The sequence below is a fragment of the Sturnira hondurensis genome, unplaced genomic scaffold, assembly GCF_014824575.4.
Source record: "Sturnira hondurensis isolate 20B ecotype Veracruz unplaced genomic scaffold, ASM1482457v3 Scaffold0020184, whole genome shotgun sequence".
Lineage (NCBI taxonomy): Eukaryota > Metazoa > Chordata > Mammalia > Chiroptera > Phyllostomidae > Sturnira > Sturnira hondurensis.
The window spans coordinates 2,530,130-2,547,400 of record NW_028092815.1 but is presented as its reverse complement, the minus strand read 5'-3'; the positions used below and the strand labels follow the sequence as shown (position 1 = coordinate 2,547,400).

Below are 17,271 nucleotides of genomic sequence, written 5' to 3'. Positions count from 1 at the left end.
AACTTACATGTATGAGCCATGGACATGAGTTAAAGAGGGGGAATGTAAGTGGGAGTGTGTGTGCAGGGTGGAGGGAAGTGAAGGGGGGAAAATGACACAACTGTCATAGCATAATCAATAAAATACATAAAAAAAGGAAAGTTTGAATACTCTGATCAAGGTGATACAACTGAAATGTAGAGTCACACCTTAAACCCAAAGTTGTTCTGGCTCCGAAGGCCGTCCTATTCGATTTTCTTGTTCACAGCACATCTGCTTCATGATAGCATTCCCACCTGTTAGAAAGGGGATACATGTTTATTACAGAACATCTAGAAAACAAAAAAACGTGTAATAAAGATTTTAAATTTTCTATAATTTCAATTCCTGTGATAACCACTTGTAAATTTCAGATATTTTCTGAACTAAAATTTTCTCTTCATTCGTCTTCTGTATCCTTTTTATGAAATGAGAGTGATACTATATGTAGGTTTATATCCTGCCTCTTTACTTATCATGAAATTGTGAGAATTTTTAAAACCTCATTAACTATTCTTGGAAACAACTTTTGTTGGTTCTGAAACGGTTCGTGGGGTAGGCATGAGGTTGGTGGTGTATGCTGCTGCCCTGTCACCAGCAGTCGGAGCGTGGGGTTCCCACTGTGACGAACGCCGTGCGGACATCCTGGCTGCACCAATGTCTGATTCCTCTCTCATTTCCTGGGATAACCAGGTTGGAGGCTATGTTACCTGTAGGAGTCATTAGTGAATAACTGAGTGATTCTGTAAAATGGTGAAAGTCCTTCAACACGTGGGGCTCCATTAAATTGAGAGATCACACCTAGAATAAGGGTGCATGTATCAGGACACAAACCCTCTGTTCTGTGTTTGCAGTTGGCAATCTGACAGCTCAAACATCCTATGAGATTTCTGCCTGGGCCAAGACGGAATTAGGGGATAGTCCTTTGGCATTTGAGCATGTTACGACCAAAGGCATCCGCCCACCCGCTCCTAGCTTCAAAGCCAAGGCCATTAATCAGACGGCAGTGGAATGCACCTGGACCGGCCCCAGGAATGTGGTGAGTCAGCCTGGACAACCCGCCAAGTGCCTGCACAGAGGAGGGCATAATGCAGCGAACTACCTGTGGATTTGGACCACAGCCCCCTTGGCCTCAGCCTTGCTGAAAGCTGTTCCTCTTGGCTCCAGAGGGTGAGGGGTCGAGTGAAGCTGCCTGTGGGGGGTTCTCATCTTCCTCCGCTGTTCACTTGGCCCTCCACCATGGCATTGGCTTCCACTGTCACTTTCCATGTGTGGAGCCCTTCAGCATGCACCCTGGCTCCCTTGGCTCTTGGACCCCATCTCTGGCCTCTGGCAGGTCCCACTCCTTGCCACGGTAGCTTGGACCGACTGAGCTCAGGCCCACTCGGGCCCTGAGCCTTTACTGTGGCCTGGTCATCCCAGCTTAGTAAGCAACTTGGCTCTGCTGAGGTGGAGGGAGGGATGAGTGTCCACTGGGCAGCAGCCAGTGTCTGCCCTGCTGCTTACCCTCCACAGGTTTGCACAGCTTCCTATCCCACTTGGCACATCTGCTCGGCTCCCCATTTTGGGGCTTCACACTGGTAGAGTGCTACCCTTTTTGGGGATCCTCTCTTGTCCCTGGCTCATTGTGTAGTCTTTTAGTATAGCATCTAACTGTTCCATGTTTGCAACCTGTTGCTTACAGTTGTATCTCTTTTCCTTCTCTGCTGTCCCTGCTCAATCCCGAGGTCTTTGAGAGCAGAGACCATAGGCGGTTCCCTCTGCAGTGGTGGGCGCTGCCCTGGCTCGGCACTGCCCTGGCCTGGCATGCCCTCTTTGGGTGCTGGGAAAGTGAACACTCAATGAAGACTTTGCTCTGAGCACTCTTGACGGTTCCCAGGGTCTTAAATTAGGGACTTCAAGACAGTGAGGTCTCTGGCCCCTGAGCCAATGTCCTGTTTCATTGTCTCCTCTTGCCAGGTTTATGGCATCTTCTATGCTACATCCTTTCTTGACCTCTACCGAAACCCGAAGAGTGAGACAACATCACTGCACAACAAGACAGTCATTGTCAGTCGGGATGAGCAGTACTTATTCCTGGTAAGCTTCCCGCACCAGAAAGCCCAGAGGAGCTTCTCTTTTTAAGGAGTTTATCAATTCCTGAGCTCCCAGCACTGATTCATACCCTAGGGTGCTGGAGGGTGGGCTCCAGGGTCCGTGTTTGTGAGCGGAGGACCATCCCTTGCTCACACACATGCCTGGCAGCACTGTGCTTGTCTGGGACCGTTGTTGGGCAGCCTCACCCACTGCAGCCAGAGGACTGAGACTGAGGACCACACAAGAACTGCAGGACTAGAGGAGAGCTTTTGTCAGATTCTACATCTAGGAACTTCACCCACATGCTCCTAACACGTGTGCTGGAAAAAGATGTTGGGTAGACTATTGCTTGTGATTATAACAGATTTGAGGTTAATGTCTGTTGAGACAGGACTGGTTACAAATAGCACAGGTTACCTACAAGGGCTTCAGGACAAGTGTCTGGAAGAATCAGAAACACAGCAACTCTGAATGTGTCAACATGGGCAAGTTTCCACGCTGAATTATTAAGTGAAAAGTTAACGTGTGTGATATTGTTTTCACCATGTGCACACAAAAGCATCTATAAGTGTGTGTCTGTACACACACACACTGTACTGTCTACTTACATGTGCATAAGACATTTCTGAAAGGAAATAAATAACTGTCACCATTGGCACCTCTGGGAGAACAAATTAGGCATCTAGGGTAGGTGGGGAATTATTTTAGGCCACATACCTTTTGGTGCCATTGTAATCATGCCTATTGAAAAAAAGGGCTTAGTGAGGACTGCGTGATTCCACGTGGCGCTTGTTTCAGGTCCGTGTGGTGGAGCCATATGAGGGGCCGGCCTCTGAGTACGTGGTGGTGAAGATGATCCCGGACAGCAGGCTTCCACCCCGTCACCTGCACGTAGTTCGCACGGACAAAACTTCGGCTGTCATTAAATGGGAATCCCCGTATGACTCTCCTGACCAGGACTTGGTGAGTGGACCCCTTGTCCTGGAATCCTTGCTGCTGCTTAGTAGTGTTTGGGGTGGGAGAGGAGGACCCTATATTAGTGTAAGAGCCATAGGCCTGGTGATTGGAGCTCAGCATGAGGTTCCCCTTTTGTCTGGCCAAACATGGGGGGTCATTATAGGTACCTCTTCTGAATTGTCCCTTCCTCATTATTCCCAGCTGCAATAAATGGTTTGTCCCTCCTCCTCTGCCTTCTCACATTCCCTTTACTGGCCTTCCAAAATGGATTGGCAGACGAAGGTCTGCAGACCAAGCCCAGGCTGTTCCTGTGTTTGAAAAGAGTGTAATTAAAACCAAGTACACCCATCGTTCAGGTATTATCTGTGGCTGCTTTCATGCTGTGAATTACAGAGCAGAGCCCTTATGTTAGAGACTATTTGGCTCTCAAAGCCAAAAATACTTACGAACTGGACCCTCACATAAAACTTTATTGGCCCCCTTAAAAGAAGGGGCATTGGATCTAGAAAATACTCGAATTTCTCTTGCCCCAGTCTGCTTTTCCCTCCATCCTCTCTGCTCAGCTCAGCCCAGCAGTATTTATTTACTTATTTATTTTAAAGTATATTTTACTGATTATGCTATTACAGTTGTCCATTTTTTTCTCCCCATTATTCCCCTCCACCCTGCATCCCCCCACCCTCCAGCATTCCCCGCTTTAGTTCAGGTCCATGGGTTGGACATGTAAGCTCTTTCACTTCTCCGTTTCCCATACTATTCTTAACCTCCCCCTTTCTGTTTTGTATCTACCATTTATGCTTCTTGTTCCCTGTACCTTTTCCTCCATTCTGTACCCTCCCCTGCCCTTCCTACTGATAACCCTCCATGTGATCTCCATTTCTCTGATTCTGTTCCTCTTCTAGTTCTTTGCTTAGTTCATTTATTTTTTGGTTTTTGAAAGTTCAGTTGTTGATAGTTGTGAGTTTGTTGTCATTTTACTGTATATGTTTTTTATCTTCTTTTTCTTAGGGAAGTTCCTTTAACATTTCATAGAATAATGGTTTGGTGATGATGAACTCCTTTAACTTGACCTTATCTGGGAAGCACTTTATCTGCCCTCCCATTCTAAATGATATCTTTGCTGAATAGAGTCTTTGCCTTTCCTGACTTCAAATACTTCTTTCTAGCCCCTTCTTGCATGTAAGGTTTCTCTTAAGAAATCAGCCAATAGCCTTAGTGCTTGGCTGCAGAGATGCCTCTTGACTCTCAGTGTCTTCCTGAGGACTGCCTGTCCCTCTGTGTCCCCCTCCTCCCCACATATGTGAGTAGCGACCTGGGAGAGAGCACGCTCCTTTGACCACGCTCATTCGTTATCTCCTCTGACGACATCCCGCAGCTGTCCCAGTGGTGGAGATAAGGAAGTCGAGCCCTGGACTTGGGGTTTTCTTGCCTGTTTCAATGTACCTGCTGATGCCACAATGAATACAGCTTTCCCTGGGGTTGTTTTTGGATTGAATTGATACTTCTCTGCATTGTCCTGGCAGTGAGAACTTGTTGTAAGATTGGCTCTGGCCATCCAGAGGCCTTCCCAAGAGCAGAGTTGGACTTTGGTGCTCAAATTGCTGTGGGTCACAGCCACTGATCTGTCATGTTACCGCCCCGACCCACAAGGAGGAAGAAATGCCACATTTCTGCTTACCTGTCTCTTGTCTCAGTTATATGCAGTTGCAGTCAAAGATCTAATACGAAAGAGTGACAGGAGCTACAAAGTAGAATCCCGGAACAGCACTGTGGAATACACTCTCACGAAGTTAGAACCTGGAGGGAAATACCACGTCGTTGTCCAGCTGGGGAACATGAGCAAAGAAGCCAGCGTGAAAGTCACCACAGGTGAGCAAGGAGGGGCGAGGCCCGCTTGCACAGGAAGTGCCAGCGCCCCCAGCAGTGACAACATGGGGCAGGGCAGTGCGGGGACCCCTCTGGCCACTGTGTGGTAGCCAGGGCTCTGCAGGTCCAGCATGGCTGTCGTTTTTCATGTCCTGGTCTCTTTTCATTTCCTCCATGTTTTGACAGTTTTAGGGAAGAAGTGGAGGAATGACTGAGCGAGGTAGGAGCTAAAACTGAGTGTTTGCCACTAAAGCCAAGCATTGCATCTGGGGACCTGGGTGAAGTCACAGTAGTTCCTTGTGGCAACACTGTATGCAGCAGTGGAGGCAGACCAGTTCCTGGGCGGTAGACTGAGGGGGGCTTTGTGCCAGCCTGGGGCAGCCTTTGTTCACTCTCACAGTCAAGAAGCAGGTGATGATCTTGGTTATGGGGACAGTGGCTGGGTCTGTCACCGAGGCCCTTGATGTGGCCTGTGGGCTGGGGCCATGGCACTGTTCCCCTTTCTGGAGGCCGGGCCCTCCAGCCACTCACTGAGCTCTGGGCCCCTCTGCCTCTGGGAATGGGACACACACAGGCAGCAGATTGAAGCCCAGGTCCAGTCCCCTCCATGCCTCCCGTTCTCTCCCCATCCTGTTTGTTTTTGGCTGTCCTTGGGGCTAAGGGCTACTCAATTAGTGTCCAGATTTCTTGGCTAAAGATATTATAACAACAACAAAAGAAATGCCAGTTAAAAGGTATCTACCATGTGCTAGGCTCTATACTAAACAGTACATGTGTCCTATACCTTCCTTAAATTAATCTAACCCTTCAAGGCTAGCATTCTTTAATCTCCCTTTGACAGACAGGGCATCGGCAATTTCAGCGTGTAGCCACTAACTGCATCCTGTTTCATCTTTTAATTTTCAGTTTCATTATCAGCACCTGATGCCTTAAAAATCATAACAGAAAATGACCATGTTTTTCTGTTTTGGAAAAGTCTTGCTTTGAAGGAAAAGTACTTTGAGGAAAGCCGGGTGAGTTCCTTCTCCCTCCTCAGGGACTCTCAGCATCTCACTGAAACGCTGTGTGAGAGATGCGTTCCTCAATAGCAGGTTAGGGATGGGGAGAAGAACAGGCAAGGGAGGGAACTTGAGAAGCAAAGCAGCATTTTCTGTGGGATTGCTCATTAGTGAAGTGTTGATACTGCCCATTAACGATGAGAATCTGCACCAAGCACTGAGTTTCGGTCCTGAACTCCTGTTTCCCTAGGAGACAGGGTAGGGGGCTGGCCCCCCTCCTGTGCATCTTGAAGCTGGACTGGGGACCTGTGTTTCCCACACAGTGTTGTTATTGGTGGACGTTCAGTTCGTGCGGTGTCACCAGAAAAATAATGTTCTGAGACCTGCGTGGGAGGATGGGGCTGTGTGATATGGTTGATTGGTGATGTACAGTTAAGGGGGTTCTCCTCCCGACTTCCCAGTGTCCTATCCCTGTTTGTCTGGCTGTGGAAAAAGTCCAGTCTTGTCTTCAGTAGGAGCAGTATCAAGGCCAGGGCCCAGAGTTTCTGCTCCTTGTGAAAGTCCCGTGCAGGCCAGCATCCAGCCAGCATGCCCTGTGTTCCCAGCCACTGCCCATTGCTGTGCTGCAGAGAGTCAGCCTCCCTCCGGGAGCCTGCAGGTGGAACCTCTATGGCCTCGGGCCACGTGGCTGCGGAGGGAGCACGCACGAATGCGCAGGACAAGTGCAGGTCCCCCAGGCGAGAGAGAGAGAGAGAGAGAGAGAGAGAGAGAGAGAGATCGCTTAGTCCTCTGGAGTCCACGCTGTCTGCTGCAGGCCTAGTGGCTGCTTGTGTGCTTCCAAGCTAGAGGGCACACGAGTGGATGGATGGGCTAGAGAGAGCACTTCTTTGTTCTTTTGGGTTATGTATCTTCCACTCGGAAAAGACCAGAAGCTTTTCCAGAATGACCAGCAAACTTCCGAAGCTTTCACCAACTTTGGGCAGGGTCCATCCCGCATTGAGACGGAGAGGCCTGTATGGTCCAGCACCTCCCCCTACTCCCCCTAACAATCTGGTACTGGGTGGGGGAAGGGAGGAGAGTTAATGCCCTTGGTGGGGTAGAGTTCTGTGGTACCCTGGGGTGTGAAGCTGTAGCTTCCTAGTGAAGCAAGTGGGCTCATGCTTCCCATTTTATTAAGCTTGATGTCTGAAAGAAGGTTCAAGTTCACTAGAGATCTAGATGACAAAGGTGTGGCACTTTGACATTAAATTGGCAATGTTTTGGGGAAAGAGCATTACCAGTATGAGCAGTAGTTGGGGAGGTGAGTGCTCCGGGAACGTGAGTTGGTTCACCCTTCTGTGAGGCCCTTCAGGAAGAAGCATGAAGTACATTAGAAGTGTTGGCGCTGTCTGACCCAGCTGGTCTTTCCTCTTACTCAAAGGGAATAATGTGTGTGGAGAAGGTCTGTCCCTGGCTGTTCAGAGTGGTTTTATTTACAACAGCAGTGAGGAGGAAACAATCTAAATGGTCAACAAGAAGAGCCCTGGTTGATGTTCATGTCACTTCAGTTTTTTCCTTTACGCCTTTGGTGTTTTTGCAAATGTTGTGTCCCACCTCTGTGCGAGACAGAAAATAGTGAATGCTAGTGCATCAAGAAGAATGTGGAGATGGGATTCCAGGCAGGTGACTTTGGGAGACTGGATTTGGCAGCTGGCAGTCATTCGGGATCCCTCCTGGGGGCAGAAGCCCAGCATTCGGGTTGGGACTGCAGGTAGTGGTCTGTTCCTGGGGGCTCTGGCAGTGTCGTGTGCCCTTTTCTGACCCTGACTCCGAGTTCCAAGAATAGACAGGCCAAGGCTATGGTGACCAACATGCGGGTCTTTCTATGTTGGTGGGGGCTTGTGGTGTAGTGCTGGGGTGCCTGGGGATTAGCAGAGAAGGCCAATAGTGCACACTGGTCCCCACAGCAGGTGGGGCCCAGGCTGTCCTAGAGTGACTTTCCCAGCAAAGGCCTCCGGGGCTGTGCCTGAGGCGGTCTAGCTGCACGTACATTTACGTCATCCTGTCCTCCAGAGCTGGCTGAGGCAGTTTTTTATTTAAGGCGTGGCTGGTCTGGGGCTGCCATCAGCTTAGAAGAGCTAGAAGGCAAGGAGCTGTGGGTGTGGGCTGACAATGGAGTTCCCATGCATAGTTCCATGGAGAAATGTCCTCTCTTTTCTGCCACAAGGTCATTTTTCTTACCCCATTTCTGGAGTCCGAGGCATCTTGATTTACTTTTAGATCCCTTTATAGCAAACTGCCACTGAATTGTCCAGATTCTTTGTGGCATTTAATACTGCTTGAGACCAGTGGGCTGCCGACCAGGACCAGAACTCTGGATGTGTGCTGAAATATGTGCTAATGTGGCTTTTGTCAGGGCTGCACTCACTGCTTCCGCTGGGCGCTTACAGGGGTGTGGTAGTTAGGGGAGACAGTTGGGAGGGAAAATGCCCCTTTCCCGAATCCAGTGTCTCCATGGTAGTGTAAAGAGATCTTGTAAGAAGCCCGCAGTACTTTGATGTCTATGAAAGCTTGCAGTTGGGAGCTCACACAAGGTTGGAAGCTGTCACAGAAGCCGTCAGATTCCTTCCTCAGGCTCCTGAGCCATCTCTCCTGTTTGTCTTCAGGGCTACGAGGTGCACATGTTCGACAGCGGCTTGAATATTTCAGCCTACCTTGGGAATACTACTGACAACTTCTTTAAAATTTCCAACCTGAAATCGGGTCATAATTACTCCTTCACTGTCCAAGCAAGATGCCTGTTTGGCAGCCAGATTTGTGGGGAGCCCGCCATCCTGCTGTATGATGATTTGGGGGCTGGTAAGTTGGCATAGCTGCCAGTTTCTGGCTCTCTTTCTAGGGAAATGCATCAGGGATGTAGCATGGCTCAATGAACCTGTGTTTTTCTATGAAAATGTGTTCTACAGTGCATTTTAAATAATTCAGTTCTCCAGAAAATCACTTATATTCCAATTTAATCAGGCACCGATTTATCTGTAAATGCCTCCTGAGCCAGGCATAGTGTGAGGAGCCGGAGTTCCCAGGTGACTGCATTCTGCATGAAAAGTTCAAGCAAGGAAAGGTGGACAGGCTTTGTTTAAAAAGGAAGTTCCATTTGGGAAACACTAGGTTAATAAGTTTGTGGTTTTGTTTTTTAGGGCTTTTCAGAGCCTCCAATATGCTCCTATCTGCTATGATTCTCCAAGTTAGTAAATAGTTTCCTTGTCAGGGGTAGCTGATTTTACAGCCTTCCCCTGCATTTTAGCTGGGAACCCAGGTTTGGCCTGGGGTCTCTCCTAGGGATACTCATGATACCACTGTGGGCTCACACTGAGGGCAGAGGAGGGGAACCTTCCATTCACACAAAAATTCTGCTTATTTTGTAGTTGCTTGGCCAGGATTTCAACAAACTTTTTGCTGCTGGTCTTTTTAGTTTCACTTACTGCCAGCCAAGAACTAACCAGTGCTCAAGTCAAAATCCTGTGTTAGGCTGTTGAGTCCTGTGTCCGGGGCGTGCATGTTCGGGTAGAATGTTTACCCTTGGAACTGCCCTAAACAAGGGGAACCTTGCATACCACATCCCTTTGGGGAATCATAGGTATTAGAGGTTCTTAGAACATCCTGCAGGAAACAGACAACAGAACTCTTGTGAGCCTGGTGTGTCAGGAATAGAGCCTCCCTTTTAAGTGAAACCAGTCAGCAACTGTTTCACTTGGGGAAACACTTGCTGTGAGGGCAGCCGCCAGTGGCCTCTGGAACCAGAGTCATCAGCCAGAGTACCCCTGGTTCTGCCTGTCCATCTGCATCCCCCGTGCCAGGCTCTGCCCACGGAAGTGGGGTGCAGGCAGGAGCTCACCTTCTCCTGTCACTCCCCCAACAATGTCTCCGTCCAGGTGCCCCAGCCCAGGGTGGTCCTGTCATTCACCACCTCACAGGAAATGTGGTGGCTTTTTGTCTGTTTCGTTGTTCTCCGAAGTCAGCAGTGAGAGAAAGTAAAGCCACAGACGTAGACTTGCTAGATGAGGCTCTCAACCTGCCTCTGAGAGTCTCCTGTCAGGAAGACGCTCTGGGCACTGCCAGGCTTCTGCATGCAGCAGAGGCTGCTGAGCGGGACTCCTCAGGTAGGCCACAAAGCCTGCTTGCTGCCTCAGCCAACACTGACTCCCCAGTGCCCTTTTCCCGCCTGAGGCTCCACCTCTCGGGGATCTCTGACTTTGAAAGTCTACCCCTTTCAGGAAGGCTGGCCTGAGCCCCACAGGGGATGGCTTTGCCCTAGAGCAGCAACTGTCAACCTCTGTTGGCTCGCAGCACACGGGACACCAAAACGTACATTTTTGCCAGTCTGACCCCAAAATAGGTGTAATTTTGATTCATTCACACCGGACAGCTATTGTTGTGTTGCCTGTTGTCATTTTTTATTTGCCAATCTGAGGGAAGAGAGGGCAGTGCCCCTGACTCAGTAGTCAAACACTGCAGAAAGTCATGCCCTAGACCCTGTCAGTTTGTCGTCACGAAGCACATCTACTTGTTTGAGACAGTAGATGGGGCATTGCTGTTAGGTGAGAGACACTAAAATGGCTTTGCAGAGAGCTTTTTAAAAATGTTGGATGTACGCAAAAAGGCTCTCTTGCCCTCTCTTCTAATTTAAGTGAAAAACCTCATGAAACCTCATGAGCTGGTAAGGCACTATTGCAGTAAAGGAGTCTCATTTTTGTCACTTGATGGAGTTACAGGTAATTGCAGGTGGGGGGGACTTTGGTGCTCAGTAGGGGAAGTAATTGCAATCTCATTAATTAGTGGTCTGATTTCATATCCTCTTATGGAATGCAAACAAGTGGTCTTAAATAATAATGCTAATGAAATCAATGTTGATACCCCAACAAAGGTCTGCCTTTCGAGAGATTATCCAAATAACCCACAAGGCAGTGATTAGGCATCTGATGTAATTACCGTGTTTGCCTGCACGAGGCCGGGGTCTATCAACTCAAGGCAAGGAGCAGGGAAACACTCGGGCCTCGTGTGCGGGGGGTGTGCTGGGCAGGTGGTCTGCGTAGGTGTCGCAGACTGCTGGCCTCTGTGGCGTGTGTCGGGGGAGGAGGGGGGTCCCTGAGGCATGGCCTGGTCCTTTTCCCTGCCTGTGCACAGGAGGCTTACGGGTTGTCATCCTCCCTCGGCAGGCCAGGATGCGTCCGCTGTCCAGGTGGCCAGCTCTTCTGACGTGGCTGCTGTGGTGGTGCCCATCTTGTTCCTGATCCTGCTGAGCCTGGGGGTTGGCTTTGGCATCCTGTACATGAAGCACCGGCGGCTGCAGAGCAGCTTCACAGCCTTCGCCAATAGCCACTACAGCTCCAGGCTGGGCTCGGCCATCTTCTCCTCTGGGGATGACTTGGGTATGTGGCTCCTTCTCCCTCAAGCCAGTGGCGGGATTAGGAAGTTCCTACCTTCAGCTCATCTCTTGACTCCAGAGGGGTTTGCATGAGCCAACAGTACACTGCTTTGGGTTAAACCAGTTAGAGCCCTTTGCTTTGAATTGGCTCCTAAGTTAAAGTACCAGTGTTCTCAATTGTGCGGTCTGGCCTGACCAGGCACTGGTTTTATAGAAGCACGGGTAGCAGCTTGCCTTCAACAGGAAGGTCAGAGGGGTTCTGGGCTTTGGGTACCCCCAAAGGATTGGCAGGTTCTCAAGGATTTCTAGCCCTCTGGTTCATCAGAGACCTGGAGATGTGGTGTCTCTGGGGACCCCGGTCAGTCCAGTCTGGCTTTCCCAGTTGGCTTCTGGCCACAGACACCCTTTCTACTCTGCTGTTCCTCTTCTGACTGCTCGTGCCACCTCCCCGGTCCCTCTTTTATGTATTAATCACATAGAGCTTGGGGAGAAGAGGGGACTGTCCCCTTTACAAATGAATGCACACTCTCATACCAAACGCCAGTGGGACTAGTAGGCTACGTACTGTAACGAACTGGCTGTGTCTGCAGACTTCCCCCAAACCGAGGCTTCTCCAGACATCGAATGCTGAAGGGAGTCTCACCTTCATTCTTTTCTGTAGACGACTTCTTATTGGTCTGTAAGGACATTTGTCCCATTCACTCGTCATTTGAGATTAGCTGTATGCTTCTTCTCAGTCCCTTTTTGACTTTATTACAAATTCTTGGACAGTGTGCATGAATGGAGTGGTTTTGGTGTGTTTTGTTTTTGTTTTTGTTTTTTTTTGCTTCTGGTGTTCAGGGCAAAAGCAGCCATCCCATTACGGGGCCATGCCCTGACCCTGAATTTGGATTAGTACTCGCTGCACAGGATGGTGCCGGGGGCTGTGAAGGACAGCAGTAGGCTGGGATGCTGTCCTTGGAACACTTGAACCCTCTGTGGTCCTTTCCCTTAGAGCAGTGTGCATTCAGAGGAGAAAACCGACAAGTTCCCTGCCCTAACCTAGGGTGTGGATAGCTCAGAACAGGGAACTTCCAACACCCATTGGACTTCCAAGTAGACAGTAAGATTCTCCTTCCCAAAAGGTTGACTTGATTTACTTGGTTAAGTTCAAGCTGTCATCAGAATAAGCTTGGCCACCTGTTGATGGGGGGATGGCCCAAGGGTGCCAGGGAAGCTAAGCTGGGTTCCAGCCTTGATCTCGTGCCGCCTGCTGTGGGCCAACTTTCCTGGCAGGCGTGTGCTGGGCTGGGGTGGGTGGGGCTTAGTGGTGGGAGGTGGGGCTGATACATGGGCACAGCGAATCACTAAGCGCTGACCATTCTGCCTTCAGGAGAGGACGATGAAGACGCACCGATGATCACGGGCTTCTCAGATGATGTCCCCATGGTGATGGCCTGAGAGAGCCTCTTCCCTCCCTCAAAGCCAAGTGGCATGAATGTTTTATTTGACAGAGAGTTGATGGTTTATTTTACAAGATGCACTTTGAGTTGCAATGTTATTTTTATATGGGCCAAAAACAAAACAAAACCGAGAAAGGAATGAATAGACCACGTAGCAATCACCTATGAGCTGGAAGCCAGGCTGGTTCAGTGGCCATGTGGCTTCAACATGCCGTCACAGGGCTCACAGAGCTGTGCCCGCTGGTGTGCTTCCAAGTCTGTGAGACTGGCCAGTCTTGTTATTTTTCTAAAGACACAGAAATGTATTTAATAAAAACTTTAAGAGAGAGTGGTGGGTGGAGTCCCTCCTCCTTGAAATTATGCTTCAAATTTTAAATTTTGTTTGAGTTTAGTTTATATGGAAGTGGTTGGTGGGAGAAGATGCTTCTATGTCATTTTGTTAATTTATTGGGACTCTGTACAAGGCCAGGCCGTGGGGTCACCTGACACCACATGTGTTCTGAGCCCAGAGCGTGGGGGCGAGGGATGGAGCATTGTGCTGCCATCTGGAAACGATCCTTCTCTGTTGACTTGTGTGTCATGTGGTGGCGCCGGTGGAGAGCGCTGGCGGCATGGCTCCATGGCACCGACCTAGAGCTGCCGCCTGGGAAGCCCTGTGAGCTTCGGTTTCTGCTTACAGCAACAGCTGACGTCTTGGTCGCTGCCTTCTGCGAGATGCGGCTCTCAGAGCTGCAGCATGGTGTCACTGCTTCCATAGACATGGTGTCCTCATCACTGCAGGCATTGCTCTGGCTGTGGGAGAGAGCTGTGGACCTGTGCCAAGACAGATGTAGACAGCACAGTACCTAAACTTTCAGTTTTTGTTTTTGCGTGTTACTGAAGAATCTCAAGTGTAAAGTTTTGTGTTTATGTTGAGGTAGCCACTTGTTGTCCTTCAAAATCCATACCAGTACATGCAGTCATTTGGAACTGGGTCAGTGCATCCTCTTTGTTTCTTTTCTTCCACTTCCCTTGCCTGTATGTCTACCCGCCTTAGAAAGTACTGTTCATTCCTATAGAGGTACAGGAGGTCCATGAACTTGAGACCATTCAATCCCATTCACAGAAGCATCCACACTATTCCCTTCCTGTAAAGGCCACCCCTGTGTTCCAGTGGTGGCCATGTGGTGGGGGTGAGGACCTCCCTGTGGCCTGGCACCCACCCTTGAGAGTCGCTGTTGTGACCCCAGGGCCCAGCACATGGTGAACCCTGTGGCTGAGCCTCCCTGCAGCATGCCCTGTGAGAGGGAAGGGGTGAGCCCTGGGCACAGGGCAGTCCGCTTTGGGGTGGTTCACGCTGGCCCAGCTTTTGAACACAGCCTCTCTCTTAGATGCGGTGAGCTGCCTTCTCTCAAGTGCATGCTTTCTTTTAACCAAAAGACTCATTCTTGGGTTACGATACCATTTTCTCCTACCTAGGGATTGTTTGGAAAACAAAGAGCCAATTAAATTTAATTTGAAAATATACAGGGTGGGGGAAAAGTAGGTTTATCGTTGGACGTATGGAAAATAATACAATGACTGACAAATTGTACAAGAAGAATATGCTCCATTTCACGCGCTCACAGCTGCGAGCCTCTCCCCCACCTGCGGCCAGGAGCAGGACCACTTCAAGCCGCAGACTCTATCATGTCCTGCGGTGACACTGCTGCCCTGCTGGTGGCGCTGGCAGTGACCTGCTCCTACAGCGTACTTGCTTGTCCTACCTGTCATTCTCCTTTGTTCCTCTTTTACACACTGGAATTCCTTTCTCTTTGTTGTGTCGTATCGTATCATGGAGTTTGTTCACAACTCCAAGCCCCTTCCTGCCCGCTCCTGCCCCTTATTAAGCTCTGCAAGTGGCTGGAAGACCAGCAGTCTGATGGAATGTAAGTCATTTACTCGAACCACTAGGAAGTATGTTTTCTCCTCTTTTTCTGCCAGCTGACCAGTGACATCGGTAAAAGTCTACACAAAGGCCCTGAGCCCTCACTTTCCATTGTTCCATAGGCCAGCCTTGTACAGAGCACACATCTTCAGTTGGCACCCTGAGCTCTTCTGAGTGTCCAGTTGTGACTACCAGAGCTTCCCAGTACTCAGTCACCCAGCGCTGTGCAGACTGGTCGTCCCCGTACTGTGCCTCACCCCCTTCCCTGGAAAATGCCACTGTGCTGTTTCAGGAGCAGCAGCCTTTCAGAGCTGGAATATTTTATATAAACAGAAGAGCAAAGTTGGTGAAGACTCAGATAGATGCAGCTATGTGTAGATTGTATATTTTTGTGAACTTTGGAAGCACGCACTCCTTTTCCCCCTGCACAGCTGTGCGGGGTTTTGATGTATATATGCTCCCTGCAGGAATCCAGAGGTTGGAGTGACAGTAAGAAATGAAAACAAAAACTGTGTTTGCCCTTTGAGAGGAACCAGATAACTGCCTTCACTGTGACCAGTTGGAGCCCCCAGTTGTTGGTGAAGAAGGGGCCTTTGCATCTTGTTGGAGGTGCCATCTCAGAAGTTCACACTGTGCAGAGCATAGGATTCATTTTCTCCCAGGGCATACTAGACACACATCACAAGTGTGTGCACACACAAGCCCCTCAGTGTGGCAGGCAGGGCATTGTGCACAAGCTTCCTCTGGAAGCCGTCTTTGCCGCTTTGTGCACTGAATACCATTGAGCCTTAGAAGACATGGGTCCACACAGGTAAAATGCCAGAGAGGAGAGCTCCCCAGAGGATTCCAGGGAGATGCTGTGTCTCTATAGACCTGTTCCCAGGTGGGTGGGAAGCTCCAGCACTTGCTGGCTGCCCCAGCAAGCTGAGGATACAGTCGTGATACTGTGGGGCTGGCCGCAGCTTCTGACCTCGGGGAGAAGGGTTCCTGGGCTGCACTGTGGCCGCGGCACTCAGGGTGGTCTGGTGGGACACAGCTGTGCATGGTCTCTCCTGCCCATCGTGTACAGCCCCCTAGATTCTACTATACTTAATTTGGGGAGGGACTGGGGAGACAGAGGGTGTTGTGTGGGCCTTACCACCCACTTCTTAGAGAATCCTGCCCGCCAACATCCCCCAGCAGTCCCTTCATCCAGCAAGATTGTATTTCCAGGACTTCCTTGAGGGCAGAAACCTGATCCCACTAAGGGGTCATGATGAATTCCTGAGAAGGTTTTTCTCTTCTTTCAGCAGGGAGGGAGGCAGTCCTTTAGGGAACAGGTCCAGGGTTGTAGAAGCAAGCCGAATGCCACCTTCATATGTGGTTTTAGGAACCGACTCTACACCGTACAGAATCTCTGCTTGAGTTGGGATCATACCTTGACATTATGTTATTTTTCTCAATGGGAGTGTGTGCTGCCTTTCAGGTACAATTTTTGTGTAATAAAAGCCAGTGCATTTAGTTTACACAGAACACTTTCTATGCAAGACTGAGATATGGAATAAATACCAGGAGCTATGTACTGTTGGGTACAGGACGATAAACATGTTTTCAGAAGGGGCATCACCACTGAGCTGGGCCTGAGGGAGGACAGGTTGTGTGTGTGGCCCTACCCACCGACCCTGAGCACCAGTGCCATGGATTAAGTGTCAGAGCCGGATGACCTGAGTGGCACTAGCTTCCTGTGTAATGGCCCGAGTGGGGTGAATGTGAGTGCTGAAGTGGGGTGGTGTGCTCACATGTTCCATGTCCGTGTTCCATTTAAAGACTCTTGTTATGAATCATTAGAAGCTGAGCAAAATCAAAAGTATTTGCAGCAAAATAAAAGCCTACTCTGCTCTTATTTAAAGTGAAATGCTGTATACTTGTCTTTCTCCAAAGTGAAAATAGACATTTATGACTTCAGTTGCCTTGATAAGTTTCCAAATTGCTGATTTATGCTGAAGATTTTACTATATTGTTGCACAACTTGAAGATAATTTCTGTCTCAATGTCAACTTTTTTCACCAAATAAAAATTTAACTGAGTGAAGAAAACACCTGATTGAAAACCTGCTTGTGTCTTGAGCTGTTCTTTGGGGGACAATAACGGTGTCTGGGACAGTGCCAAAACTCGTTCAATTTGTCCACTGTGGGAGGACGTTCACTTTGTGGGTGTGGCCTGGACCGTTTCTGTCACTGATGAGCTAGATGTGGACTGTGGCCCCTGAAGGGCAAGGTGTCTTCGTGGCGACTGAGCGTTGGGGAGATGCTGTGGAGGCTGTTTCGATGTGACTGGGATTTTTCAGCAAGGGTGATGACTGGAGTGGGTCCCTCTGAGCTGTGGATACATTCATTAAGAGAAGACACTTTGCGAAGAGGGCAGTTTTCACGTCTGAGAGAAGCCAGGAGGGCAGGGTGAGGAGCTGGGTGTCCAGGGGCACTTTTAGGAGGTCCCCAAAAGAGGCAGTGAAGTCTTGGGGAGAACGCTGCTCTTTCCTTGGAGCAGGAAGTGGCTTGACCTGTAATTCGGGTTTGGAAAGTGGGGGACCTGGGGGGTGCAGGTGGTTTCCATCTAACGAATGTA

At 49.5% G+C, this 17,271-nt stretch overlaps 1 protein-coding gene across 1 annotated transcript in view; it reads left to right on the top strand.

Annotated features, from left to right (window-relative positions):
• Positions 1-16,519, top strand: part of SORL1 (sortilin related receptor 1) — a 171,007-nt gene extending 154,488 nt beyond the window's left edge. Inside the window, exons 41-48 of the mRNA XM_037029058.1 lie at positions 873-1,057; positions 1,978-2,097; positions 2,893-3,057; positions 4,746-4,920; positions 5,824-5,930; positions 8,561-8,753; positions 11,111-11,323; positions 12,692-16,519. Of these exons, the coding sequence (XP_036884953.1) occupies positions 873-1,057; positions 1,978-2,097; positions 2,893-3,057; positions 4,746-4,920; positions 5,824-5,930; positions 8,561-8,753; positions 11,111-11,323; positions 12,692-12,759 (1,226 nt within the window). The 3' untranslated portion in view covers positions 12,760-16,519. The remainder of the gene's footprint in view (positions 1-872; positions 1,058-1,977; positions 2,098-2,892; positions 3,058-4,745; positions 4,921-5,823; positions 5,931-8,560; positions 8,754-11,110; positions 11,324-12,691) is intronic.
• Positions 16,520-17,271: the final 752 nt, after the last annotated feature.